The sequence below is a fragment of the Nicotiana tabacum genome, chromosome 13 (assembly GCF_000715075.1).
Source record: "Nicotiana tabacum cultivar K326 chromosome 13, ASM71507v2, whole genome shotgun sequence".
Classification (NCBI taxonomy): domain Eukaryota; kingdom Viridiplantae; phylum Streptophyta; class Magnoliopsida; order Solanales; family Solanaceae; genus Nicotiana; species Nicotiana tabacum.
Window position 1 is genome coordinate 952247 of NC_134092.1, and position 27883 is coordinate 980129.

At 35.6% G+C, this 27883-nt stretch overlaps 3 protein-coding genes across 6 annotated transcripts; 1 reads left to right on the forward strand and 2 right to left on the reverse strand.

The window, feature by feature from the left end:
- Positions 1-2268: 2268 nt before the first annotated feature.
- Positions 2269-6648, forward strand: LOC107781910 (transcription factor MYB17-like). Of its 2 annotated transcripts, XM_016602733.2 has the most exons (4): positions 2269-2482; positions 4088-4393; positions 5241-5370; positions 5698-6648. In XM_016602733.2, the coding sequence occupies exons 2-4, from the start codon at positions 4261-4263 to the stop codon at positions 6329-6331; spliced, it is 897 nt and encodes a 298-aa protein (XP_016458219.2). In that variant the 5' UTR covers positions 2269-2482; positions 4088-4260; the 3' UTR covers positions 6332-6648. The 2 variants fall into 2 exon arrangements, with proteins under 2 accessions (XP_016458219.2, XP_075083764.1); XM_075227663.1 differs by lacking the exon at positions 2269-2482 and having other exon boundaries at positions 3737-4393.
- A 6587-nt stretch (positions 6649-13235) lies between these two features.
- On the reverse strand, positions 13236-15695 carry LOC107781899 (remorin-like). 3 transcript variants are annotated; one of them, XM_016602721.2, is made up of 5 exons: positions 15387-15671; positions 14845-14889; positions 14307-14394; positions 14063-14144; positions 13236-13616 (listed from the first exon to the last, which is right to left on the reverse strand). In XM_016602721.2, exons 1-5 carry the CDS (start codon positions 15433-15435, stop codon positions 13419-13421), a joined length of 462 nt encoding a protein of 153 aa, XP_016458207.1. In that variant the 5' UTR covers positions 15436-15671; the 3' UTR covers positions 13236-13418. The 3 variants fall into 3 exon arrangements, with proteins under 3 accessions (XP_016458207.1, XP_075083765.1, XP_075083766.1); XM_075227665.1 differs by lacking the exon at positions 13236-13616 and adding an exon at positions 13623-13896 and having other exon boundaries at positions 15387-15695; XM_075227664.1 differs by lacking the exon at positions 14845-14889 and having other exon boundaries at positions 15387-15683.
- A 10075-nt stretch (positions 15696-25770) lies between these two features.
- LOC107819702 (uncharacterized) lies at positions 25771-26139 on the reverse strand. The gene has a single exon (XM_016645841.1). The coding sequence runs from the start codon at positions 26137-26139 to the stop codon at positions 25771-25773; it is 369 nt and encodes a 122-aa protein (XP_016501327.1).
- Between the last annotated feature and the right edge of the window lie 1744 nt (positions 26140-27883).

The following is a 27883-nucleotide window of genomic DNA, read 5'->3' on the forward strand; positions in this document are numbered from 1 at the left end:
TTTTCATTGCTCTACTTTATCCTCTCTTCTTTTTTTCTTCCTTCTTTCTTCTGACTATTTTCCCGAATTTATCTTTTAAATAATACTAGGATTAATGATTTTTTAAAAGTTCTTATTATCGTAAGAGTTTAAGAGTTTTACCAACGTAAGAGTCACTGACTTCATAGACGTAACCAGTCAACGGACGAGCTACCACAACAACAACAACAACCCAGTATAATACCACCCACTAGTAGGGTTTAGGGAGGGTAGTTTGTATGCAGACCTTACCCTTATACTTGGGTAGAGAGGCTGTTTCCGATAGACCCCCGGCTCCTTCCTTTCAAGAACTCCCCACATTGCTCTTGGGGTGACTCGAACTCACAACCTCTTGGTTGAAAATGGAGGGTGCTCACCGCTAGAGCAACCCACTCTTGTCTGCTCACCACCAGAGCAACGGACGAGCTAGTTACTTACAATAAAAAAAGTAGGAATTCATCTTGAAAACTTATAGTAGTAACTTTTTAATCCGTACAGATCTAGTAAAAATGGGGCATAATGTGGAATAACATGATTTTTTACATGTACTACCAATTAGTTGTGAATAAATTATATTCTTCTTAATTAGTAGTATATTTATTTTCTAACTTGTGACGTTTCGTAATAATCTTTTACTTTGAACTTTCACAATATGCTTGAGCATCGCCTCATTCTTAATTAAGAGCTCGTTCGAGTTAATAAAAAATTAATTACTATGTAATTTTTGAGTTAATTGAGGTAACGTACTGTCTGACAGATGATACTTGTAATAGTTTTAAACGTGATTTATAAGTTGAGAGTTGCAAATCACATTTCAGAAATGTTACTTATAATAGTCATTACGTAATACAACTTATAAATCGCTCTGAATGCAATTTGTAAATAACATTTGAGTTGTGGGACTTAAAAAGGGAATCGGAGGAATTGGATTTGTAATCGTAATTGCAAATGCGATTTATAAATCGCAATCCAAATGATACTAAAAAATCTTTAAATGCAATCTATAAATTGCAATCTCAAAATGCGATATATAATCACATTCTCTAAATGCGACATATAAATCACAATACCTAACGCTTATACGAGTTAATGCGGCATTTATAAGTTAATGCTTATAAATCACAACCTCCCTCAATCACCAAATGTTACCTATAAACTCTAAATACGAGTTATAAATCGCAATTCGTAATGCGACTTACAAATCGCAATCCAAATGCGACTTATATATCGCAATCAACAAATGAGACTTATAATCACAATCTTAAAATGCGACTTATATATCGCAATCAACAAATGAGACTTATAATCACAATCTTAAAATGCGACTTATAAATCACAATATTCAAATGCAACTTATAAATCGCAATCTCCAAATGCAACTATAAATCGCAAAATGGGCAATCTCCAAATGCGACTTACAAATCGCAACCTCCAAATGCGACTTATGTATCGCAAGAATATTTGGAATTTTCTTTTACAAAATAACAATACAGGTAGCTATTTAGAAGGCGACCAACATAAATTAATTGGAACTCAAAATAAAATTCTACCTTTACCTCGCAATCTTCAAATTCTCTATTACTTGTTTTAATTTTTGGTGGAGTTTAGTCATTTTCGTTTTAGTTGCCTCCGGGCGGCAGCGGAAAATTCACATTTAAACATTCTTCACTTTACAACACTTTGTATATAACTAGTTATATTGGTAACTTATATAGAAATTATTGAAAACTTTTAGTGTTAGAGAGCTTAAATTATTAATTTAATATGAGTGATGTCGATAGAAGCAATGGAAGAACTTCTCGAAAGCGCAATTTCAAAATGCGACTTAAAAATATTGATTATGTATGAGTTGTTGAATCTCGAGAAAATTGGTTAAAAAATTGCTACTCTCGAATTCGCTCGTATAAACTCTAGCTCCGCCACTAAACAGAATGATACTTTAACTCTAACTAATTTGGAATTGAGGCATGTTATTATTGTTTTTTTTATTTTCTGTATATTTGATTATATATTGATAATATAATCATGTCACTTTGATAGACTTTACCACTTACCAGGACACTTGCAATAATTTTTGGGTTGTTAAGTGTAGACTTATACCTATAGTGGCTTTCATGTACAGCAAACATGAGGTTTGACCACATTCATTTCACTGACATAGAATAGACCTTCTCATTTTTCAAATACTAGCCTAGCCCCAGAAAACGAAGGCCATGTTAACCTATCACAAGAAATAGATGTTTCCATTTTCATTGCCTAACAAGTGTTCCCTCTACACTCTTCCCTCCCTTTGAGTATTCTTTTTCACCTCCATTAATGCTCTTTCTCTATGACCCTTTGTTCTAAACTGTGTTTTTTACATTCTTTTTCCTATGACGACGGTGGTATCTAAGTAAGCTTGCGCACGTCTCGATTATTTCACCAACTACTTTCTATCGCTCAACGTCATCAGCACATGTATCTGGTAATTCTATCCACCAAAATTTAGTAAAGTGTGTTTTACATATATGATGTGTGTTGGTTTTGTCTTCTTGTATTTATGAATGCTTTGAAATTTCATGATCCTCCCATTAACTGCTCTTCTCTTTCATATTTAATGCATTCTCTTTTTTTCAATCGTATAAGTAAAGGGGTCCCAAGAATTTATGTTAGTAAATGTAGTCATTGCACCTGCTATTTTCCTGTGATAAAAATGGATTCGAGTTCAGAGTTTGTATTGTAATTTTTCAAAAAATTCCTGATATATATAATTCCCCATATCTTCTGCTTATAAGTTTGTCCATAGCAATGGTAACTGATAACCATCTCCTCCTAATAATGAGATTAAAAGTGAAAAAGAAAACTTACTTTTGTACCTCATTAGGTGTCAAATGTACTGCTACATCCCCATATTTAAATTAGATGCGATTTTGATAGAATGATTTATCAGTTACTCCCTCCGTTTCATTTCATATAACACTGTTTGGCTGACATAAAATTTAAGAAAGAAAGAATAACTTTTGAAATCTGTAATCTTAAACATATATTTCTGTGACTCTAAGTACATGTCATTGAGAGTAAAATAAGAATTTATAGTTAGACTGTTTTCAAATATATCAAGTGTCATTTTCTTTTGGAGCAGACTAAAGAAAAGATGACATAAAACGGAACAGAGGTAACTTTTTCTACAGCTAGAAAGGCTAAAGAAGCTAAAGGCTTTCAAATAGATCCTAAGCTAAATTGGTGCTGACAAATAACCAATCTGTATTGAAAAGGGTAGCAAATGACAACATTGACATAGGAAGATTTGTTTCTTTTAATCTATGTTGCACGGACTCTCCAAAATGGTGCTTCATCCGTGTCGAATCCTCCAAAATACACTACTTTTGAAGGATCCGACACAAATCCGGCAACATTTTCGGCGACATTTTCGGAGAGTCCGAGCAATATAGCTTTTAACCGGTCAGGCTTAATGAAGAGCCTATTCATGTGTAGTTAGATTCTATACCTTGACTCAAAGCAATTATAGTGTAGATAGCACATGTAGTACTTAAGTTGTCTACGCATTTATTTCTGTACATAGTGTCAATATAGACTTTCACAGACAAGATACTAGTACTTGTTGACCAATTGCTGCTTTTATTTCTCTGTTCTCAATCTAAAGACAGAGTTAAGTCTATGCTGATTTTAATTGGATTTAATGCTCACTATGCATTTTTGTGGGGTTTCTCTATTTTTCTCTATATATATTTGTCTGTGTACTGTGCATTTAACCAAAAGCTTTTGCTATCCAATACTATCTCAGATCAGATTCTCAAACCTCAAGAATTGAAGATTAGGCATGCATTCAATGCAACTTTCTTGTTCTATTGCATCAATCATTCAATTTTTCTTGTAACATGTGGCCTGTGTACATTTATTTACATTAGTAATAGTAGTAGTATCTCTTTAGATATCATATCATGGCATTAAATGCATGGCCAGCTTAAGACCTGTTGATGCTTTTCCCCTATTGATATATGACCTACAATTTGTACTATTACTCCATTTGACATGTCCATTTTCTTTTTTTCCCCTCACTCATAAAAAGACCAAAGGAGCCATTGATGTTTGCATCAGGTAGGCTGTCTACGTCACACCGTCCTGCCATTTTACTCATAAAAAGACTCCGCTTTCATAGCTTAAAGACCTGTTTTTCAAGGTAAACATTGAGAAACAAATACAAAGGAATTGAGTGTGTGTGTGTGTGAGAGAGAGAGAGAGATGGGAAGAACACCATGTTGTGATAAGAAAGGTTTAAAGAAAGGACCATGGACACCTGAGGAAGATGAAAAGCTTGTTGAGTATATCAAGAAATATGGTCATGGTAGCTGGCGTTCTCTTCCAAATCTTGCAGGTTTCTTCACAACCCTTCTCTTTTGTGTGTATATCCTTAGTTTTGTTCTGTAGAAAAACAAAATCTTTTGTACATAACTACTAGTCAACTGATCTTGTAGTCTTACTTCCCAAGCTATACTAATCTGGAATCCTATATACTATGGTATAAAAAGAGGAAGGAGAGACATTATAGTGGTAACTTCCTTTGGACTATCTTGTTTGTGTCTGTGTTTATGTGGTAAGACGAAGGGAAGTGAGAAAATACTTCCCATTTCCAACTTTGGATGAAGTGAACTAACAGAGGAAAGTGAAGCAGCCATATGTTCTCTACTCTTTTAATGGGCATTGGAGTTTTCTTTTCGTGTTAATGGTGATGAGGAGGGTGAATTTCCTCTGCTTTTACTATCCATGTTCAAATATTTAGACATTGCAAGTATCATGTTCACTCATTGGAAAAATAGGATATTTATTTCTCAAACAAATTATGGTAACTATTTTGAAGAAAAATCAGCTTTCTGGTAGAATAGCTAGCTAGCTTTAAGATGGTGTGTATAGAAGAATTCACTGTACACTTTTTGGGATGAATTGGTATATGGTGTGTACATATTCAGATATCAAATGGGCATTGATTAAGTTATATATGTAACATGTCTAAAATGCTAAATTGCTGGATCTTGGTCAGTAATACATAGTATGGTATTGTATCTTGCAAATACAGATCCATTTACTTCATTGTTGTTTTATGGTTTGATTGTTTTTATGGATGTAAGATTTATTTTACTAGAACACGTCGACAATGGAAATGAAGGAAAGAAAAGCATTGCTAATGTCTGAGATTAATTGTTGTAAGTTTTTTTTTCTTTTAGGTCTTCTTCGTTGTGGGAAGAGTTGTCGTCTTAGATGGACAAATTATCTCAGGCCAGATATCAAAAGAGGTCCCTTTAGCCCTGAAGAAGAAAAGCTTGTCATTCAGTTACATGGCATTCTTGGCAACAGGTGATATTATGAAACTTTCAACTTAATATATCTATATGAATGACATTTCCATTGGTCTTCAATTTACCCCTTTGTCTGCTTAAAAATATTTGTTGTTTAATTCTCTGAAAATTTGATAAGCTACTAAAATGTATTTGGAGTTTCTTGTTAGTAATTTCTCAGAGTTTCTGCAACAAATAGAACATCAATTTGATCCATGTATGCCGAGTAATCAGATTGAGCATTCATCCAGCATTAGGAACCTAGTCAAGCGTAGTTCATCAGAATCTGTAGCTGAATTTTTACTTGTATAACTATGAATAACCAAGAAACTGAATCTCTATCCAGATGGGCTGCAATCGCATCGCAACTTCCTGGAAGGACAGACAATGAGATCAAGAATTTGTGGAATACTCACCTGAAGAAACGCCTATTTTCTATGGGCATTGATCCTCTGACTCATGAACCCTCTAATGGGCTGTTGAGAAGACTACCTACATCAACTTCAGCCCGTCACATGGCACAATGGGAAAGTGCAAGGCTCGAAGCTGAAGCTCGTCTATCCAGGGAATCACAACTCTTGGTTCCATCATCAGCAGGAAGGTCTGAGACCGACTATTTTTTACGCATATGGAATTCAGAGATAGGAGAAGCATTTAGGAAATTCAAGAATGAAGACAAATGTCAAAGTCCAGCCTCTCAAGTATCTTCATCTACAAAATATGGATCTGCTTCAGGCATCACAACTGAGATGGACCTTACTCTTGTTGAAGATACCGAGTGGAAGGACAGCCAACCATATACTGAAGATATCTTGCAAGGTTCCGACACCTCTAGCTCCAGTGAATTGGAGGATTCATCTGAATCAGCACTGCAACTTCTTTTGGATTTCCCGAGTAACAATGACATGAGCTTTCTTGGCTTTTTGAGTGAGAGTTCCTTGAACTGCTCCTTAGCAGAACACAGAGTTGGCTTTCTCTAAATATGGTGGTTTTGAAAGCCTAAACTGTCGAAAAATTTCTGTTCTTTAGTAGGTCAGATGCAGAAAAAGTTTGTATTTCGACTCCATTATGTATTAATGTTATAGTAATAGAGCCATCTTATGTGTTATGTAAGCCAGAAATGTCAGGCAAATTTAGGTCTAGTGGCATGTTTCTTTTTTGCAACTATCGACATGTTTGAAGCATATTTTCTGTAAGTTAGTACATCTTTTGAGTAGCTAAAAACATGGGAGAAAATGCTGGCTTTTGTGAAAACTTCTCAAGTGGAATTATTATTATTGACATTGAATTCTTCAGAGCACAAGAGTGTTTTTCCTATGCAGACTAGTAAGATCCTATTCAAACAAGAAGCATACAACAAAACTGGACGCGTAAAAGAACACACACTAAAAATCAGCAGCCACGAAAATATACAAGGGAAAAGCTTTTATCATCCAACACTTCCAAGTAACTTCTTAGGAGTTTGTCCTGTGGCGCGATATTTGACAGCCATCTCCTCCGTTTTAAGAATTTGTTCTCTTCGTTTAGCTTCAACCATGGCTTTCTTCTCCTCTGCCTCCTTGTGAATTAAAGCTGCTCTATTTTTCATCTTCTCTGCATATTCTGCTTTCTTTTGCTCTAATCTTTCCTGCAAATTCCACAAGCTTATCAACATTCCTGAATAGTCTATATTTTTCAAAAGCATTTGACTCAATAGTATTCTAAACTAAACCACATGGTTTGTTCCATACCATGCACTACCCGAATTTTGTACAGAACCACCCAACAAAACCAGCACTAGAACGATGGGATGTTCTTCTGTGGCCTACATGCAAGGCCACATCCATGCACCACGGTTTCTGACTGTGCATGGGCCATTTTTTCGTGAGTTGCCCCTCAATCAATGGTTAGATCGATGGACCATCGTGAATATATTAAATACATGAATCTGGCATTGTCTTTGACATCCTCCTTGCAGTTAATTGAAGGAAAAGAAACATTTAAATCATACACTGTTTTGCATCCTGAGCCAAGGGATCTATTGGAAACAACCTCTCTATCCTCGCAAGGTAGGGATAAGGTCTGCGTACTCACCCCAGACCCCACAGTGTGAGATAATACTGGGTATGTTGTTGTTGTTGTACTGTTTTGCATCCACAAAATAGTTCATTTGGCGTGTTTAATACGATGGAAGTCATTTTTATACTGGAAAATGACTTGCGTCATGTCAAACATAGTCTAAAAATGTAAATATTTCTTGGAAACTGACTTTCATCATATCAAGCATACTCTAAAAGTGTTTAAACGCTCGTATTCTAAAAGGCACTTCAGAACTAGGGGCGTATGGAGAATCTTTGTAAGCGGTGTCGAAATTTATAGAATAACTGGAATATAACTTTGATTATTGCACTTTTAGACAAGAAATAGCTTTAGTCTATTGGTTTTGTTTAGCTTTAGTCTATTGATACTCAAAGAAATATTAGAGTTCTTCCACCAAGATTTAACTCCTCAGGACATTATAGTAGCAGAAGCACATCGTGTCCTATAATGTTACAAAAAGTGGTTAAAGTCTTGTTCGCGATATATACATATATACCTCTATCAAGGGGATTCCTCTGAGCTTTTCTTTGATGAAGGATTTGTCTGTCAAGATTAGGAAATGACAACATGTTTAGATTTCTCAAAGTTTTGGTAATTATACGATCTTCAATTAGACACCTCTACGCAGAAAAAGGAAAAACATCATAATTCTCTTTTTGAATAGTGTATGTAATAGTGTTCAGATTTCTCAAAGTTTTGGTAATGCCTTGATGATGAAATTTTTTATCGCTATCAAAACTGCACAAGAGCAGTATCTAGATTCTAATTAAGAAGGTAGCACTTAAATTAAACCCAATATGCTTCTTGGGTTTCTCTTAGAATGAAAAGATTACTTCCTCAAAATGCTCAGCATTCAAGTGCACTATCTTGTCATGAAACAACCTATAGGATAAATTTCTGCTACTATATATGGTCTGTACATGGTTTTGTGGTTTTACATGCAACATAGAATTGGAACAGTTTGATAACATAAAGAATTTCAACTATGAATACCTTCAACAGAGATGGAATTTTATGTTGTTTGCAGACTGCAGTACTGAACAAGAAAGCAACAGTACTGCAAGGTTACGCAAAATTCCATCTTTCTTGAAGGTGTTCATAGTTGAATTAAATTCTTGATGTTGTCGAACAGTTGCAAAACCACATAACTATGTACGTACTCACTATATATATATAGAAGCAGAAATGAGCATTTTGAGGAAGTGCTCTTTCCATTCTAAGTGACCCAAGAAGCATGAGCTTAATTTAAGTGCTACCTACTTAATTAGAATTTGGATACTGCATATATAAAACTCTCTCACCGAATAAATTATCAGCAGCCATTAGAAAGAACTCAATAATCTCAAGATATGAAGACCAAATGATTCACTGGGATGTTGATAACGAAAATTGGATGCATTTGAGTCTGATTTATGGTCCTTTTATATAGACACTGGAGAATTAATTAATATAACTTCATACTTTTTTCGTGCGCTTAATCCTCAACCCTTCCAACTTCATGATCAACCTATGTCTACTGCACAGCAAATAAATCAATCAGTACAACTTAACGTTCACTTTAATTATGTCCTTTATTTTTCTTTAAAAAGACTAGACTTGTTACATCATTTTAACGTTAATATAACTTCATAATTTTTTGGCGGGCTTAATCCTCAGTCACTCGAAACATCATCGTACATGCATGGAGCAGGAACTTGACATATCACAGCTAATTGTTGCATCAATTTTCTACCGAGGAAATTTCTCTTTCTCTCAAAGTTATTGGGATAATTTGTTTGAATATTTCTACTCATGAATTTCATCCAAGCCAAAATAATAGTAATAAAAAAAAAAATACTGGAGGTGGAATGAGTGTAAGGTTGTTGGAGCAGCAAGATGGCATGTTTAAGCTAACTTCCCATCTACAAATTAAGTGCAACACCTAATAAAAATTTTCTTATCTAGGATAAAAGTAACATTTTCAAGTGCAACACCGAAATGATATTTGCCCATTTAGATTACAGAATTAGATGTTTCAAGCATACCCCAACAGGTAACACTGACATGAGCTTTCTTGGACACGGAGACAATGGTATGCTTGAAACATCTAGTTCTGTTATCCAAATGGACACAGAAATTGTCATGATCCCAAATTCCCTCCGTAGGTTGTCGTGATGACACCTAATCCCTAAAACTAAGTAAGCCTATTAATGCGGAATAACTGAATATAAACTGAAATTTAATCCTTAACAGTTGAATAAATAAGAACTGCAAATTTAACAATTACAACTCCCAAAACCCGGTAGGAATAAGTCACAAGCTTCTAAGAATTTATCCTCAGTGTCTCTATACATCACAGTCTAAAGAAAATAAGAAAATCAACATAATAAGGATAGAAGGGGACTCTGAGGTCTGCGGATGCTGGCAGATGTACCTTGAAGTTTCCGTGTACAGTCAAATTCATTGATGCCTGGTCTGATAGGGTGTACCTGGATCTACACAAAAAGATGTGCAGAATCGTAGTATGAGTACACCACAGCGGTACCCAGTAACTGTCAAGCCTAAATCTCTGTAGAGTAGTGACGAGGTCAAATCAGGCCCTACTGGAATAATAAAAGACATGGTGAAAAGCTCAACAATATAATAATAACAAAATGACAATAAAAATGAATCAAGTAAGTAGTTTGTCGCAATTTAACTTCACAGAATAAGGACAAATAATACCTTGCTAAAAGAAAACAGAAATTTACAACTTTAAAGAATCACCAAAATAACCAAAGACAAATGCAACCATAAAGAAATATCAACAAGGGCACTCCTAAAGTACCGCCTCGTAGTCCCAAATCATAAATATGTTCACAATATCTCATTTCCTTATATCACAGCGGGAGCCTTCACATTGAATTTTAAAAAAATCATTTTCCCAAAATAGCATCCCGCGTTTTAGCCACCCTTATCACACCGCATGACTTCTAGCAGTTCCCCTATTAGCCACACGTATCAAGCCACGCTTATCTCACCGCATGCGTTTCAACACCCAAACCTTATACCACAGCATGCATATCAATATCACAATATATCACAATTTACACATCAAGTGCCCAAATATTTCAACTTGCTAAAATAAATCAACAACAAGAATATTTTTCACAATAAGGAGCTCACGACTCGATCACAATGAGTACAAAATCTCACAAAATATTCAGGAATGAATAACTCAGCAAAAATAATATTTCACAAATTTAACACCTTGCCTTAATATCAAATTTTTAAATGTAAAATATTTCATTTTAATAATATTTAAATTAGGAAATCCAACCTTCAAATAATGCACAGAACAAAAAAAAATAAAGTTTCAACTAAACAGGTAAAACACTTAGCAGGAACAGGTCAGACAAATTTAAAATACGAAAATATACTAATGATAATGAATATAACATAATACAATAATTTAATTAATATGCAACAGTGATCTACACAATTTAAAAACATAATCTTTCACATTTAGCCCGTGTACACACTCGTCACCTCGTGTACACGACTTTCAACACATCAAAATTTTCATATCAATACCAATCCTAAGGGGAATTTCCCTCACACAAGGTTAGACAAGTCACTTACCTCAAACCACGCTCAATCAGTCAAGTAGTATGTCTTTTTCTCGATTTTCTAACTCCGATCGGCTCGAATCTAGTCATAAATCAATACAAATTATAGGAATAAATTCCATATGAAAATACAAATTTTCTAACAAAATCCGAAATTTAACCCAAAAATCACCCGTATGGCCCACGTATCAGAACCCGACAAAAGTTATAAAATACGAACGTCCATTCAACCACGAGTCCAACCATACAATCTTTACTAAAATCCGACATCAACTCGACCCTCAAATCTTCAAATTAAGCCAAGAGGGTTTTCTAAATCTTCCAACTTATATCCTCAATTAAATGTTAAAAACAACCATGGATTCGGGTAATTTGACCAATATTGAGTTAAGAACACTTACCCCATTGTTTTTCTTGAAAATCTCCCGAAAATCGCCTATTCCCGAGCTCCAATTTGTCAAAAATAGAAAATGAGAACTTAAAGTTTCTGCCCAGGGATTTCTTCTTCGCGAACGCGACCCTTGCCTCGCGTTCACGAAGCACAAAATGTGCTGCCCAAATTTCCTCTTCGCGAACGCGAGGGTCCTCTCGTGAACGCAATGACCAGGGGTCCCATGCCTTCACGAACGCGACGCCTCACTCGTGAACGCGACGCCTCACTCGTTAATGCGACGCCTCACTCGTGAACGCGTAGGCTAACGCTTGATGTCCATCTCATCTCTCACTCTTCTTCGCGAACGCGTGGCCTCTCTCACGTTCGTGATGCACACTAGCCCTCACCCTTCGCTAATGCGTCCCTTGCTTCGCGAACGCGAAGAACAAATCTTCTCCTGCCTCCAATTGTTCTTGGCGAACGCGTGACTCTCACCGCGAACGTGAAGAAGGAAACCAGATGGTGCATCAGAAAAATTCCAGCAAAGCTCCAAGTCCAAAATTCAGTTTGTTAACCATCCGAAACTCACCCGAGGCCCCCGGGACCCCAACCAAATATACCAACAAGTCCTAAAATATCATACGAACTTAGTCGATACCTCAAATCACATCAAACAACGCTAAAACCACGAATCATACTCCAATTCAAGCTTAATGAAACTTAGAAATTCCAACTTCTACAATCGATGCTGAAACCTACCAAATCAAGTCCGATTGACCTCAAATTTTGCACGCAAGTCATAAATGACATAACTGACCTTTTTAAATTTTCAGAATCGGATTCCGACCATGATATCAAAAATTCAACTCCCCGTTTAAACTTCCAAACTCAAATTTCAATTTTAGCCATTTCAAGCCTAATTTAACTACGAACCTCCAAATAATTTTTCGGACACGCTCTGAGTCCAAAATCACCATACGGAGCTATTGGAATCATGAAAATTCTATTCCGGAGTCGTTTTCACATAAGTCAATATCCGGTCAACCTTTTCAACTTAAACTTTCAACCTTGAGACTAAGTGTCTCAATTCCTTCCGAAATCTCTCTACCCCGACAAGTCACATAACAATTATAAGGTACAGAATGAACAGTAAATGGGGGAACGAGGCTACCACTTTTAAAACGATTGGCCGGGTCATTACAGAAATCATATTGGCATTTCATTAAAAATGGTATGCTTTGGATACATAAATCATATGCAGGTCTGATTTTTGGACACAGTGATACCTACATCGTGTATACTGGCTTTTTGAGTGAAAGTTTCTGGAATTGCTCTTCACCAGAGCATGAAGTTGGCTTTTCTGAATATGGTGGTCGCAAAAGCCTGAATTGTCAAAATTTTCTGTTTTTAGTAGGTCAGATACAGAAAAGGTTTTTATTTTGACTCCACTATGTACTAATGTTATAGTAATAGAGCCATCTTATGTGTTATGTAAGCCAGAAATGTCAGGCAAATTTAGTTCTAGTGGCATACTATCACCATGTTGAAGGGGAGCCTTACTTTAACTAGTAAAGTTGTTGCCATGTGACCAGGAGGTCACGAGTTCGAGCCGTGAAAACAACCTCTTGCACAAATGCAAGGTAAGTCTACGTACAATAAACCCTTTTGTGGTCCGACCCTTCCCTGGACCACACACATAGCGGGAGCTTAGTGCACCAGGCTATCCTTTTTCAGCTATCGCCATGTCTTGAAGCATATCTTTTATAAGTTACTCCACTATACATCTTTTGAGTAGCTAAAAACATGGGAGAAATTTCCTTATATCCTTCGCCAATTAATGCTGGCTTTTGTGAAAACTTCTCAAGTGAAATTATTATCATTGAATTCTTCAGAGCACAAGAGTGTTTTTCCTATGCAAACTACTAAGATCCTTTACAGACTATGAAGCATACAACAAAAATGGACGCGTAAAAGAATACACACTAAAAAGCAGAAGGCATGAAAATATACAAAAGGGAAAAGCTTCTATCATCCAACACATCCAAGTAACTTCTTAGGAGTTTGTCCTGTGGCGCGATATTTGGCAGCCATCTCTTCTGTTTTAAGAATTTGTTCCCCTCGTTTAGCGTTAACCATCGCTTTCTTCTCCTCTGCCTCTTTGTGTATTAAAGCTGCTCTATTTTTCATCTTTTCTGCATATTCTGCTTTCTTTTGCTCTAATCTTTCCTGCAGATTCCACAAGCTTATCAATACTGCTGAAAAGTCTATATTTTTCATAAGCATTTGACTCAATGCTATCCTAAACTAAAGCACATGGATTTTTCCAAGCCATGCAACAACAACAACAACAACAACAACAACAACAACAATAACAAACTCAGTGAATTCCCACAAGTAGGGTCCAGGGAGGGTAGTATGTACACAGACCTTACCCCAACCCCGAGAGCGCAAAGAGGTTGTTCCATGCCATGCATTTGCCATAAAATGATTTCATGGAAAATGACTTCTGTCATATCAAACACACATTAAAAGTCCTTATAAAGCGCTTGTATTTTAAGAGGCACTTCAGAACAATTTCAAATTGAGAAATTTTTCGCTAGTACTTTCCTCTTTGCGGGATATAATGTCAAAAATTTTTGAAAATGCGAACACTAGACTTTGTGCATGTTTACCTCAAGTTTTTTCAGTTTAGCTTCAAGATGTGCTTTCTTGCTGTTTTCCCATGCTGCAACTTTAGATAGCTTCTTTTGTGCCCTATTCAATCACACAAACAATGTTAAGATGACTTTGAGCAATTGAATTGCTAGACAGCTTTTATACAATTAAAAGAGTATACAAAAATTGGTCTACATAAGCAAGAATTAATTGTATGATAACTAACAATTGACAACATATATAGGAAGTTAGAAATCCTACTTGTTATCCACTCTGCTTTTTTCACTCTCTTCCCATGCTTTGATAAAAGCAGACTTCTTATCGTTATTAAGCTGCGCAAGAGCAGTATCTAAGGAAAATAAACAAGAAACAGGACACTTGTTAGCTTCTGAGATGTGAATAAAATCATTCAGTTGGAGAATTTGATAACTAAACACTAGAGCATCAAACTGAACTTCCAAAAAACAGATATTCAAAGAAACTTCAGAGTTTTCGCGCCATAAGTTTTGACTCCTTAAGACATTATAGCAGAAGTAGGCACATCCTACTATTGTTTTCAGGTGCGAAGCCACATTATTTGAATTGACCACCCTTCGTCGAAAAGTTACACTGTGTATATAGATATAATATTAGGTTTTAGAGGTGCATAACATATACTGAACACCCTTGGTCGGGAAATTTTTCACTTCTTTCAAACTTGAACGCCCTTGCGAAAATTTCTGGCTTCGCCATGGATTGTCTTGTGTTACAATGTTGTAAAAAGTGGTTAATTAAGGTCTAGTCCGCGATATATACATACCTCTGTCGAGGGATCCTTTTGAGTTTTTCGTTGATGGATTTGTCTCTGTCAAGAAAAAGAAATAAAATGACAACATGTTCAGATTTCTCAAAGTTTTGGTAATTATATGATCAATTAGACATCCCTACAGAATATGGTCCTAGATGCGACATTCTTACAATTTTTTTATGTTCCTATTTCAACCTTCTGATCACTCATTCCTTAACTTGGAATTCGTAACTAGAAAAAAGGCAGTCCGATGCACTAAGCTCCCGCCATGTGCGGGATCCGGGAAGGGCGGATCACAAAGGTTTATTATACGCAACCTTACCCTGCATCTTTTTCTGCGAGAGACTGTTTCCACGGCTGGAACCCGTGGCCTCCTAATCACGTGGCGTCAACTTTACCAGTTGCGCCATTGGAATTCGTAACTAAGAACACAAGAAAATCAGGCGTTTTCCTTTGCACTAATAATACATGCAGGAAAAAGAGAGTCAAAAGAAATCAAGAAAACAAAAACACATGCAGATACACATAAAGATAGAGAGGATTGATTGATTTACTTTGAGGTGGTGGCATGGTGGTGACAGCTTTAGAATTGTTGGTGGCCATGGCTATTGCTGTTGAGTGGCTTCCATTTTGGTCAATTATATAGATAGACAAAAAAGGTGATTTCCAAAAAAGAATTGGGAAATTAAATTCACTATATATTGCAATATTCAAAAATGAAGGAAAAGGAGAAAAAGAATTAAAGTGCTTTATGATCTTTCTATTGTTGCAGGTAAAAAGAAAGAAGGTGAAGAAGGAGCTTTCTTCTCCAAAGCCTAAAGATGCATGGTTTGTTTTCTTTATAAGATATGATAGTATATTATTCAGTGTTCAGAAACTTTAAGGTTCCATTTATTTAGGGGTAGAGACAGTGTAGAGAACGTGTGTTTTATGAACAAAGGACTATTAATTAGAAGTAATCAACTTTTAGTTCCTCCATTCTCAAAGAATGGTAGGGCGTAAAATACTGGAGTCAAAGTTTTTAATTTTGTTATAAATTCATATTCTTTTATATTTTAAATAAAATTTGGATTTAAGTTGGTATATACTATGGTTGTCATTTAACCTGTGATTAATGGTTAGTTATTATTTTTTGCCAAATTACCTATAAATATTTTATTATAGAGATTTATCTGTAGTTACTACTTAATAGGCGGCTTGATTGTGTAAATATTTTTACACCGTCAATGCGTAAAATTTTAACTCATAAATATTGTACATAGTTATGATACAAAAATAAAAGAAAAAAGAGAAATTTCCACCCAACTCTCTAGTTAGGTAGTGATTTGATTTTTTTAATCAAATTTCCTGTCTTGTTATAACGTTCTCGTGGAAATAGCATGTGCTAGTCAGTTTTCGGATTGGTAATTAAAAAATAACAAACGTTTGCAAAGTCATTGAAAAATAGCCATTATTTTAGCTGAAACACAGAAAGTTCCAGCATAATATGCTGGATTTTGGAGCTCTTGCATATAAATTTCCAGCATATTATGTTGGAACTCCGGCACATTATAAAATTCCAGCACATTATGGTGGAATCTCATATGTAAAAAATTCAAACTCCAATATATTATGCTGGAATTATTCCGGATTTTTAAGTGTGTTTTTGTTCAGATTTTATCTTTACATGAAAAAGTGATTAATTTTAATTACTTTTGAAACTATAGTTATTTTTCAATTACCAATTGTAAATTAGACTATTTCTATTTTTTTTCCTTTTGCACAAAAGCTTCTTAAAAATTTAAATTAAGAAATTTAAAGAATTTGTTTTCAAAAGATATGTTCTAAACATTTTTTTCATGTGGTCTCTCGTCTTTTTCTTTTCATTTTTGTTTTTTGTTAATTCAACGTGTTTACTTTTAGAAAAATTAGTGAGGTAATGGAGAACCAATTAATTCCTTTTATTATTATTATTATAATTTTGCTAAGTGAAAGTGGTGCTGTAAAGGAGTTGAAAATCCCTTATGCCGATGCTCAACTCTTTCCTTCTTTATCTCCTCCACTTGTAAATTTTTCTCTTTTCTTTTACGTAATATTTAAAATGAAAAACAAGATAAAAATTCTCTACCTTCTGATATACATACTAATGTTTAGGGTTAATCATCTCCTCGTTAAGATCACATTCAAAAATATCTAAATGAAAAGTTGAGTCATTTGTTTAGAGCCCGTTTGGCCATTAAAAAGGATTCATTTTTTCGAATTTTTTTTTATTTTCTTTCGAAATCAGTGTTTGACCATAAAATTTTCGATCTTCACTTGAAGATGAAATTCGAAATTTTTCAAAATTTTAAAAAACTCCAAAAAGTTATTTTTCAAAATTTTCACTTCAGATCACTCACAAAAATTCAAAAACAGCCCAAAATTATATTCATGTCCAAACATAACTGTAATTTTCAAATACCATTTTTACTTGAATTGTTTTTTCACTTTTTTTCTAAAATTTTACAATTTTGATGTCCAAACGCCCCCTTAGTCTTTCTTTAGAAAATAACGTGGATCTTAAAAAAGCAATTAAAGGAAATAAGACTAGTTACTTCATTAGTTTTATGGACTGCATTGATTAAAATTTTCAATGATTTTTTTAATGAGAAACGCTAAGATTTATGGCCTGCATTAGTTAACTGATTATATTACAATATTTTTTTGTTCTGAAAAGGGTGTTGGAATGAAGCTCAGAAATTAATATTAAAATCCTTAAGATTGTTATTCCCGCCAATATTGCTGTATTTGTAAATAATAATTCTGCAAAATATAAGTTAACGTTATGAAACAATAATAAATTCGAGCCCACTGAATTCACAGTGTTTCCTTAAGGAATTTAATCCCCTCCTAGTACCCAAGGTAATGGATTATTTCCTCCCAGGATAGAACGAATAACACACTGGTGTAGAGGTACTTCAAACCCCAGTGTTTCAGCAAACACAAAGTTCGGTAGCAAATCACACTTACAGTTGCTTTGTTTGAAGTTAAAAATAATGCAGAACGAAGGAGTATAAACTCAGAAAATCGTATGGAAATGCTGAGAGGAAGGAGTGCAATGTATAGCCAATTTGTTGAGCGAATTGTGTGTTGTGTGTTGAGTGTCTTTCTTCAACATCTGCTGCACATATATATAGCAGCAAAATGTTGAAGAAGACCAAACGTCCACCCTCCATGGTGGAGCAAGCATTACATGTTTGTGGAGCAAGCACTTCATATTTGTGGAGCAAGCACTTCATGGTGGGAAGACCATTATCCGGCTGCCAAATGAACAATACACGGATTGAAAATTATCCGTTATAAATACGGATAATTTTACGTTAATATTTACTATTAACAAATAAATTTGGTCCAAAAAATTAATCAATCAATCGATCATTTGACCAAATCCAAATCCGAATCCGAATCCGAATCCGTAGCCGTAGCCGTAGCCGTAGCCGAAGCCGAAGCCGAGCGAGCGACGACGACGACGGCGCGAGGCTTGCTTTCTTCTTAACTCTTTAAGAGTTACAAGAAGAGCAATTATATATATATCCACCAAAAATGTCTTCCTCTTCCAATATGGGACAATGTCTTATTGTTAAGAGGGGGAAACTTAAAATTTTACTCAAAATTTTATTTTTCCTCCATTTCCCATTCACCCTCATTTTAAGAATATTCATCTTAAATAAAAAAAATCTCAACAATCCCCCACATGAATGGGGAATGGCTATATCACGGAAGTATGCATGGAAAAACTGTGTGATTTACAAGCAAGGATTAATCGCATCTGGATAAGTAGGTTTCCCTTTGAACTTTCCGTAGTAAACTTATGTCGGATATACTCGGTCAATCGGTAGATTTGATATCTTTGAACCGTCGATCTTTGGTGTATACCTAGATAACCATAAGTCACACAATCAACCCTTAACCGTCTTTGGTTCTCATTGTTGTGTTCGTTTCAGCCATGAACACCGCCTGGTTTCATAAGTGCGTAGAGAACTGGCCTTACAAAGTTCTCCTTGAAGCGGCTCACACTTCACACTTACATAGGTGATTCCTAAACGTGTCATCCTGTAGATACACTATTTGATATACCCCGTATCAAATTTAGAAATCATTAAAAAGCCTTAATGCTTTATCCTTGGTACTGAACATTGTCTTATCACGAGAACGGACTAAAATTTTATTTGACAATGTTGAACCGTCATTAATGACTTTGTTTGATCTCCTTGAACCTAGATCTTGGGATCTCCAGTCTTCTAGGTAGAGTTACCGCCACAATGACTTGTTCTCGGCCATAGCCCCATTCCCCTTGATGATTTCTCAACTACCTCTCTAGTTAGGCCTTTTGTAAGTGGATCCGACACATTATCACTTGACTTTACATAGTCAATCGTGATAATTCCTCTAGAGAGTAATTGCCTAACGGTTTTATGTCTTCGTCGTATATGACGAGATTTACCGTTATACATAACGCTCCCAGCCCTTCCAATTGCCGCTTGACTATCACAATGTATGCATATTGGTGCACAACGGTTTGGGCCAAAATGGAATGTCTTCCAAGAAATTCCGGAGCCATTCAGCTTCTTCACCGGCTTTATCTAAGGTTATGAATTCAGCCTCCATTGTAGAGCGAGCAATACATGTTTGTTTAGACGACTTCCAAGATACCGCTCCTCCACTAATAGTGAATACATATCCACTCGTGGACTTAGAATCAGTTGAACCGGTGATCCAATTTGCATCACAGTATCCCTCAATCACCGCAGGGAAATTACTGTAGTGCAATTCAAAGTTCTAGGTATGTTCTAAATATCCCAAAACTCGTTTCATTGCCATCCAATGAGATTGGCCTGGATTGCTCGTATATCGACTCAGTTTACTTATAGCACAAGCTATATCTGGTCGTGTACAATTCATGATATACATTAAGCATCCCAACACACGAGCATAATCCAATTGTGATATGCTTTGGCCTTTGTTCTTTGCTAATGCAAGATTCACGTCAATTGGAGTCTTTGCAACTTTAAAGCCCAAGTGCTTGAATTTTTCAAGTACTGTCTTAATATAATGAGATTGTGACAATGCCAGATCTTGAGGAGTCTTATGGATCTTAATTCCCAGAATTAAATCAGCAACTCCCAAGTCTTTCATATCAAACTTGCTATTGAGCATACGCTTAGTAGCATTTATGTTGGCAATATCATTACTCATTATCAACATATCATCCAAATATAGGCAAACAATGACTATGTGATTTGGAACATTTTTAATGTACACACATTTATCACATTCATTTATCTTAAAACCATTTGACAACATTGTTTGGTCAAATTTCGCATGCCATTGTTTGGGTGCTTGTTTTAGTCCGTAAAGAGACTTAACAAGTCTACATACCTTCTTTTCTTTACCTGGAACCACAAACCCTTCAGGTTGTTCCATGTAAATTTCTTCCTCCAACTCTCCATTCAAGAAGGCAGTCTTAACATCCATTTGATGAATTTCAAGACCATACACTGCAGCTAATGCTACCAACATTCGTATGGACGTAATTCTTGTAACTGGAGAGTATGTATCAAAGTAGTCTAGACCTTCTTGTTGTCTATACCCTTTGACTACGAGCCTTGCCTTGAATTTATCAATAGTGCCATCATCTTTGATTTTTCTCTTAAAAATCCATTTAGAACCCAAAGGTTTATTTCCAGGAGGAAGATCAACCAATTCCCATGTATGGTTGTTCAATATGGATTCTATTTCACTATTGACTGCCTCTTTCCAAAACAATGATTCCGAAGAAGTCATAGCTTCTTTAAATATTTGAGGCTCATTCTCCAATAAGAAAGTCACAAAATCTGGTCCAAATGAAGTAGACGTTCTTTGACATTTACTACGTCTTGGATTCTCCTGATTACATGTACTTTCTTTTGTTTCTTCCCGAGGTCGTTTAGATCCTTCACCAAACGACTCACATTCCTTTTTATACGGATATATATTTTCAAAGAACTCAGCATTATCTGATTCTATAACCGTATTATTATGAATGTCGGGATTTTCTGATTTATGAACCAGAAATCGGTATGCTTTACTATTTGTCGCATATCCTATGAAAACACAATCAACGGTTTTCGGTCCTATCTTTACCCTTTTGGGTTTAGGAACTTGCACTTTTGCCAAACACCCCCACACTTTAAAATAATTCAAGTTGGGCTTCCTTCCTTTCCATTTTTCATATGGAATGGATTGTGTTTTGCTATGGGGCACTCGATTTAATATTCGATTAGCCGTAAGAATGGCTTCCCCCCACAAGTTCTGTGGCAAACCAGAACTTATCAACAACGCATTCATCATCTCCTTTAATGTGCGATTCTTTCTTTCCGCAATCCCATTAGATTGGGGCATGTAAGGGGCTGTTGTTTGATGAATAATTCCATATTCTAAACATATTTCTTCAAAAGGAGATTCATATTCACCACCCCTATCACTTCTTATCATTTTTACTTTCTTGTTAAGTTGCGTTTCAACTTCATTTTTGTATTGCCTGAATGCGTCTATTGCTTCATCTTTACTATTCAGTAAGTAAACATAGCAATATCGAGTACCATCGTCAATAAAAGTTATGAAATACTTCTTTCCACCGCGAGATGGTATTGACTTCATGTCACAAATATCTAAAGGATTTGAATTCCTTTCAACTGACTTATAAGGATGTTTAACATACTTAGATTCCACACATGTTTGACATTTTGATTTTTCGCATTCAAACTTGGGCAGTACTTCCAAGTTAATCATTTTCCGCAAGGTTTTATAATTGACATGACCCAAACGTACATACCATAAATTATTTGACTCAAGTAAGTAAGAAGAAGCTGAAATATTATTATTATTTTCAACAACCATTACATTTAGGTTGAAAAGGCCCTCGGTGAGGTAACCTTTTCCCACAAATATTTCATTCTTACTAATTACAACCTTGTTGGACACAAAAACGCACTTAAAACCGTGCTTAACAAGAAGTCCAGTAGAGACTAAATTCTTTCTCATTTCGGGAACATGGAGGACATTGTTCAAAGTCATGACCTTGCCAGAAGTTATTTTCAGAAATATCTTCCCATATCCTTCAACTTTTGCTGTTGAAGCATTTCCCATATAAACTGTCTCTCCGGGTTCAGCAAGAGCATAGGTAGCAAAAGCCTCTCTAACTGCACAAACATGGCGAGTGGCTCCTGAATCAAACCACCACAGTTTAGGATTCCCCACCAAGTTACATTCAGAAAGCATGGCACACAAGTTATCAACATCATCATGGTTTACTACCATGTTTGCTTGACCCCTTTTCTTGTCTTTCTTCGGAGCACGACACTCCGTAGATTTGTGTCCGATTTTCCCACAGTTGTAGCAGTTTCCACTGAACCGCTTCTTGCTTGGGTTGTATTTCGGACCAGAAGCCTTCTTCCTCTTTTTGTTAGCTTCAACAATAGTTGCTCCCATTATTGTTGAATTTCCACGGCCTCTCCTTTCAGCAGCTTTATTGTCCTCTTCGATTCTCAACCGAACAATGAGATCTTCAAGGGACATTTCCTTTCGTTTGTGTTTCAAATAATTTTTGAAGTCCTTCCACAACGGAGGCAACTTCTCAATCATTGCTGCTACTTGGAATGCTTCGTTGATGACAAGACCTTCAGCAAGTAGATCATGAATAATCACTTGCAATTCCTGGACTTGGGTAATAACAGATTTGCTATCTACCATTTTGTAGTCCAAAAATTTTGCGGCAACGAATTTCTTCATTCCGGCATCTTCAGTTTTATATTTCTTTTCAAGCGCATTCCACAATTCTTTTGAGGTCTCCACGCTACTGTATACATTATACAGATTATCATCCAGCCTGCTAAGAATATAATTCTTGCATAAAAATTCAGAATGCTTCCACGCTTCAATCACGAGAAAGGCGTTCATTCTCTGGAGTTTTATCTGGCAGATCAGGAACATCTTTCTTGATGAACTTCTGTAGACATAACGTAGTTAAGTAGAAGAACATCTTCTGCTGCCAGCGCTTGAAATCAATCCCGGAAAATTTTTCGGGTTTTTCTGCCGGTGCCAACGCCAGTGTTTGGCTTGTCGATGCGTTGGCAGTTACCATCGGCACAGCTTGGTTTTCGCTTTCAGTCATCATTTTTTCTGTAAAAGAATGACACAAACAAATGTTTAATACACGTTTTCAAACTGGAGTAAAAATCACGTAGATTTTAATATCCAACAAAACGCCACGAAGGCTTAACTCTCCAAAACGGGAGTACACAAAACCACAAAGGTTTTAGTTTGCAGAATAATAAGAATAACACAAATACAGAAATAAATATTAAATTTCTTAAGATTGTTATTCCCGCCAATATTGCTGTATTTGTAAATAATAATTCTGCAAAATATAAGTTAACGTTATGAAACAATAATAAATTCGAGCCCACTGAATTCACAGTGTTTCCTTAAGGAATTTAATCCCCTCCTAGTACCCAAGGTAATGGATTATTTCCTCCCAGGATAGAACGAATAACACACTGGTGTAGAGGTACTTCAAACCCCAGTGTTTCAGCGAACACAAAGTTCGGTAGCAAATCACACTTACAGTTGCTTTGTTTGAAGTTAAAAACAATGCAGAACGAAGGAATATAAACTCAGAAAATCGTATGGAAATGCTGAGAGGAAGGAGTGCAATGTATAGCCAATTTGTTGAGCGAATTGTGTGTTGAGTGTTGAGTGTCTTTCTTCAACATCTGCTGCACATATATATAGCAGCAAAATGTTGAAGAAGACCAAACGTCCACCCTCCATGGTGGAGCAAGCATTACATGTTTGTGGAGCAAGCACTTCATGTTTGTGGAGCAAGCACTTCATGGTGGGAAGACCATTATCCGGCTGCCAAAGGATCAATACACAGATTGGAAATTATCCGTTACAAATACGGATAATCTTACGTTAATATTTACTATTAACAAATAAATTTGGTCCAAAAAATTAATCAATCAATCGATCATTTGACCAAATCCAAATCCAAATCCAAATCCAAATCTGTAGCCGTAGCCGTAGCCGAAGCCGAAGCCGAGCGAGCGACGACGACGACGACGACGGCGCGAGGCTTGCTTTCTTCTTAACTCTTTAAGAGCTACAAGAAGAGCAATTATATATATACCCACCAAAAATATCTTCCTCTTCCAATATGGGACAATGTCTTATTGTTAAGAGGGGAAAACTTAAAATTTTACTCAAAATTTTATTTTTCCTCCATTTCCCATTCACCCTCATTTTAAGAATATTCATCTTAAATAAAAAAAATCTCAACAGAAATTGAATAGTTGTGAAGCATGTGTTTATGTAGAGTCATGTGGTTTGTTGCCCCTGAGTCTAATATCCAGGGATTTATTCCTAACTAAGAAGTTGCACATACATGAAAATTATCAGAATCAACAGCATAAGCAGTAAATAAATCTGCAAAGCGTGCAAAGCCAGAGTTCTCAGCAGGAAAAGCCTAATAACTAGTACCAGGAAACATTTGAACTTGTTGGAATAAAGTCATCAAGTGATAATATTGTTCCTTTGTGAACCCATGAGGAGAACTGTCAGAATATGGAGATATAGGAATATGGATGTGTATGGATCGGATCGGATTTAGCATATTTCTGATTCAAATTTCGAATTTCGAATTTTACAAAATGCAATTCGAATCCAATTCAAATTAATATCTGATCGGATCGGATTTTAAAGTTTGGATCGGATCAATATTTTGAATTTCGGATCGGATTATACGTATTATTAAGGCTATTGCTAATCTAATAGGCTAATGCAGTTGCCTTATCTGCTTCTTCTGTGTTATGTGCTAATACAAACATACTTTGCTTTTCATCCCTTTTATCAGCATTGCATCTAAGAAAATATTTCTCTGGAGGTTCGAGTTGTTGTGCCTCAAAGTTGCAAACTCATACGTATATTTTCTTTGTAAAAGAGGTAAATACAACAAGAAAAATTCATATTTCTGCAATTATGAGGGTAATATGGTGCCAATATAGCTAATCCAACAATTGTAAAGGTGATAACTTTGAGGAAGATGTAAAGGAAGTACTAACTATCCGAAATTAAAGTTTAGTATTTATACATGCCTTAATAATTTTAGATTTCAGATCGGATCGGGTTAAAATTATACCAATCCGAATATCCGAAATTTTAGTAAACATAATCCGAAATCCGATGCAAATATTCGAAATCCTAAATTGAGCGGATCGGTTCGAATTTCGGATAACCGATCCAAATGAACAGCCCTATGTAGGAACACTTGGCATTCCATGAGGAATGTCAGTTTGAACACAGGAGATTGATTTCTGGTTTTAGTAAACTTTAAGTCTGCAGGAAACCCATGTAACATGTAGCACTTATCCACTGTATTACCAGGTTTCTTGCAATACTTGCAAGAAACAGAAGACATATTCTTCCTGGAGTCGAAGTTGACCTTTTGTTTGTAAGTTCTATTTGCAGTAGGAGTTGAAGAGACAAAGAAGGAAGCAGAATCAGTTTGGTGAAGCAGACAAAGAAGAGCACTTATCCACTGTATTACCATCTATTTGGAATTGTAGATGGAGTTTCCCTTTGGCTTTCATCCTCTTATAGGAGAGAATAAGCCTTGTTTATAGGTGACAGGGGATTCATGATTATTATTTCACTTTTCACAGATGAGTAGGAGTCATTGAGACTATTTAAGAATTGAAAAAGTTGTTGATCTTCTATAAACTTGGGAGGGGCTCCACAAGAGCATATGGGCCCTACATATAAGGAATTCAACTCATCCCAAAGACTTCTAAGTTTGGTGAAATAGGAGGCAATATCTGAAGACCCCTGAACAGTACCACTTATTTCTCTTTGAATCTGGAGATATTTGGATAAATTTGATTGTCAAAACCTCTCATTCATATCAGTCAAAACTTTCTTTGCAGTTCTAAAGCACATAACACTAGTAGCAATATCTCGAGATACATAATTGGTGATCCAGGCTTTCACCATATCATTACATCTCTCCCAATAGGGGTAATAAGGTGAATTAGGGTTAGGTTGATTGATTCTACCATCTAAAAGACCTAATTTGTTTTTGGCTGAAAGAGAAGTGAACATACGACTCCTCCAAAGTATAAAACCATGTCCATCAAATGGCACGAGTGCCAATTGGCTACCAGGACTATCAGAGGGATGGACATAGAAGGGATCGAGTGTAAAACGTGCAAATCCCTCGGTTGTAGAAACTGAACTATCACCAGTACTACCCATAGTATAGACTAATTAGAGACGACTAATTAACAAAAAAAATCCTTATTCATACAATTTGAGAACAACTCAAAAATGACGACGTGCAAATACAGAACTCACACAATTTAAATCCTAAGATATATCAAAATAATCCTCAAGTGTGTAGATTAGATTGATATTACCAGCCTTCCTCTGAAAAACCCGAAAAAGCAAGACCTTACATGTAGCGCAGAAACCCTAGCTTGAATCGAAGGGAAATTTCTGTTGAATCTTTCACAAAACTGTGACTTCTCATCAATACGAGTATAGCAGGAGACGATTTGAGCTGATACCCTAAAAATTTCTGACTACAGATGAAAACCCCAACGAAATCTCCGATTTTAAAGAGAAATCGATATTGATGGAATCTCCGAGCAAATCTCCATTGAGAATTAAGCTTATGAGATGAAGAATCAGGTTTCCGGCTTTGATACCATGTTGGAATGAAGCTTAGACGAGCTATGGAAGAAATTGAATAAAAAAACCCTAAAAGGGTCGAGAAGATGAGAGAGACAGCGAAAAAAAATAAAATAGAAAATGACCATCTGCTTTCTTTATTTCATTATTGAAGTATTTATATTTACATCAATAAATAGGCATTTATAAGTAATTGGGCCCGGGTCCTATACAATGTCTTATTGGGCCTATTATGTAGAAGGTCCAACAGTTTGAGCTCTAACAAAGGGTGCGACATTAGGTTTTTGTCACATTCTTTTTTCCTTCAGAAGATTATAAAGTGAATATTTCAATTGATTCTAATGTTCGATTATCACATGGTTCAACAAAGAAAAATTCAAGTACCCAGCGCATATATATAATATAAAAACGAGAAATAAGAATAAGGAGCAACAACGAATCCTTGAAAATTTATTTCACAACCAAAAACGAAAAAAAAATAAAAGAGTAAGGAAAATTTGTTTTAGCATGATGGTGATTTCTTAAAGTGTTATATTTGAATTACAACAACAATAACAACCCACCAGGATCTCATAGGTGAGGGGTCGGGGAGGGTGGTATGTACACAGACCTTATACCTATCCCGATATAGTAAAGAGGTCGTTTTCAATAGACTTTTGATAGAACTAGAATATATTCTGAATTTCTTTTTGGATGCCACATTAATTTTTTTGAGCCAAGCTGGATGGCTAATTCACAGCTGAATGTCGTAGGCAACTTTACGAGGAAACTGATACATGAGAGCTTTGGTTGGCACAACAAATGATGTGGCTACTTTGATACTTTATTATAACATGGAGATTATGAAGACATAATCAAACATTCATCATCTGTTTTGAGCGTCTTCATTCGTATTTGCGATTTATAATACAGTCAAACATCTCTATAACAATCTCGTTCTTTATAACAACCTCGTTTGTTCTGAATATTTTTGGATGTTATAGCGAAGTGTTGTTATATGGAACATATATTATAACATAACTTAAAAATTGATTTCGAAAAAGCTTGACTTTTATAGTAGAGTGTTATTATATAGGGATATTGTTATAGAGATGTCTCATTGTATTAACATTAACCTAGAAACTAGAGACAATCAGACAATATATAGTAGTAGATATATATTCTCTTTTAAGAAAAAAATAATAATCTAGTTATATATAGTAGCAATAGAAATTTATGTGTAGTTGTTTCAGAGCTTATGCTTCAATTTGTGTGAGCATTTTGAGGAAACGTTTTTTTCATTCTTACGGATAGACGAGAAGACCAAGAT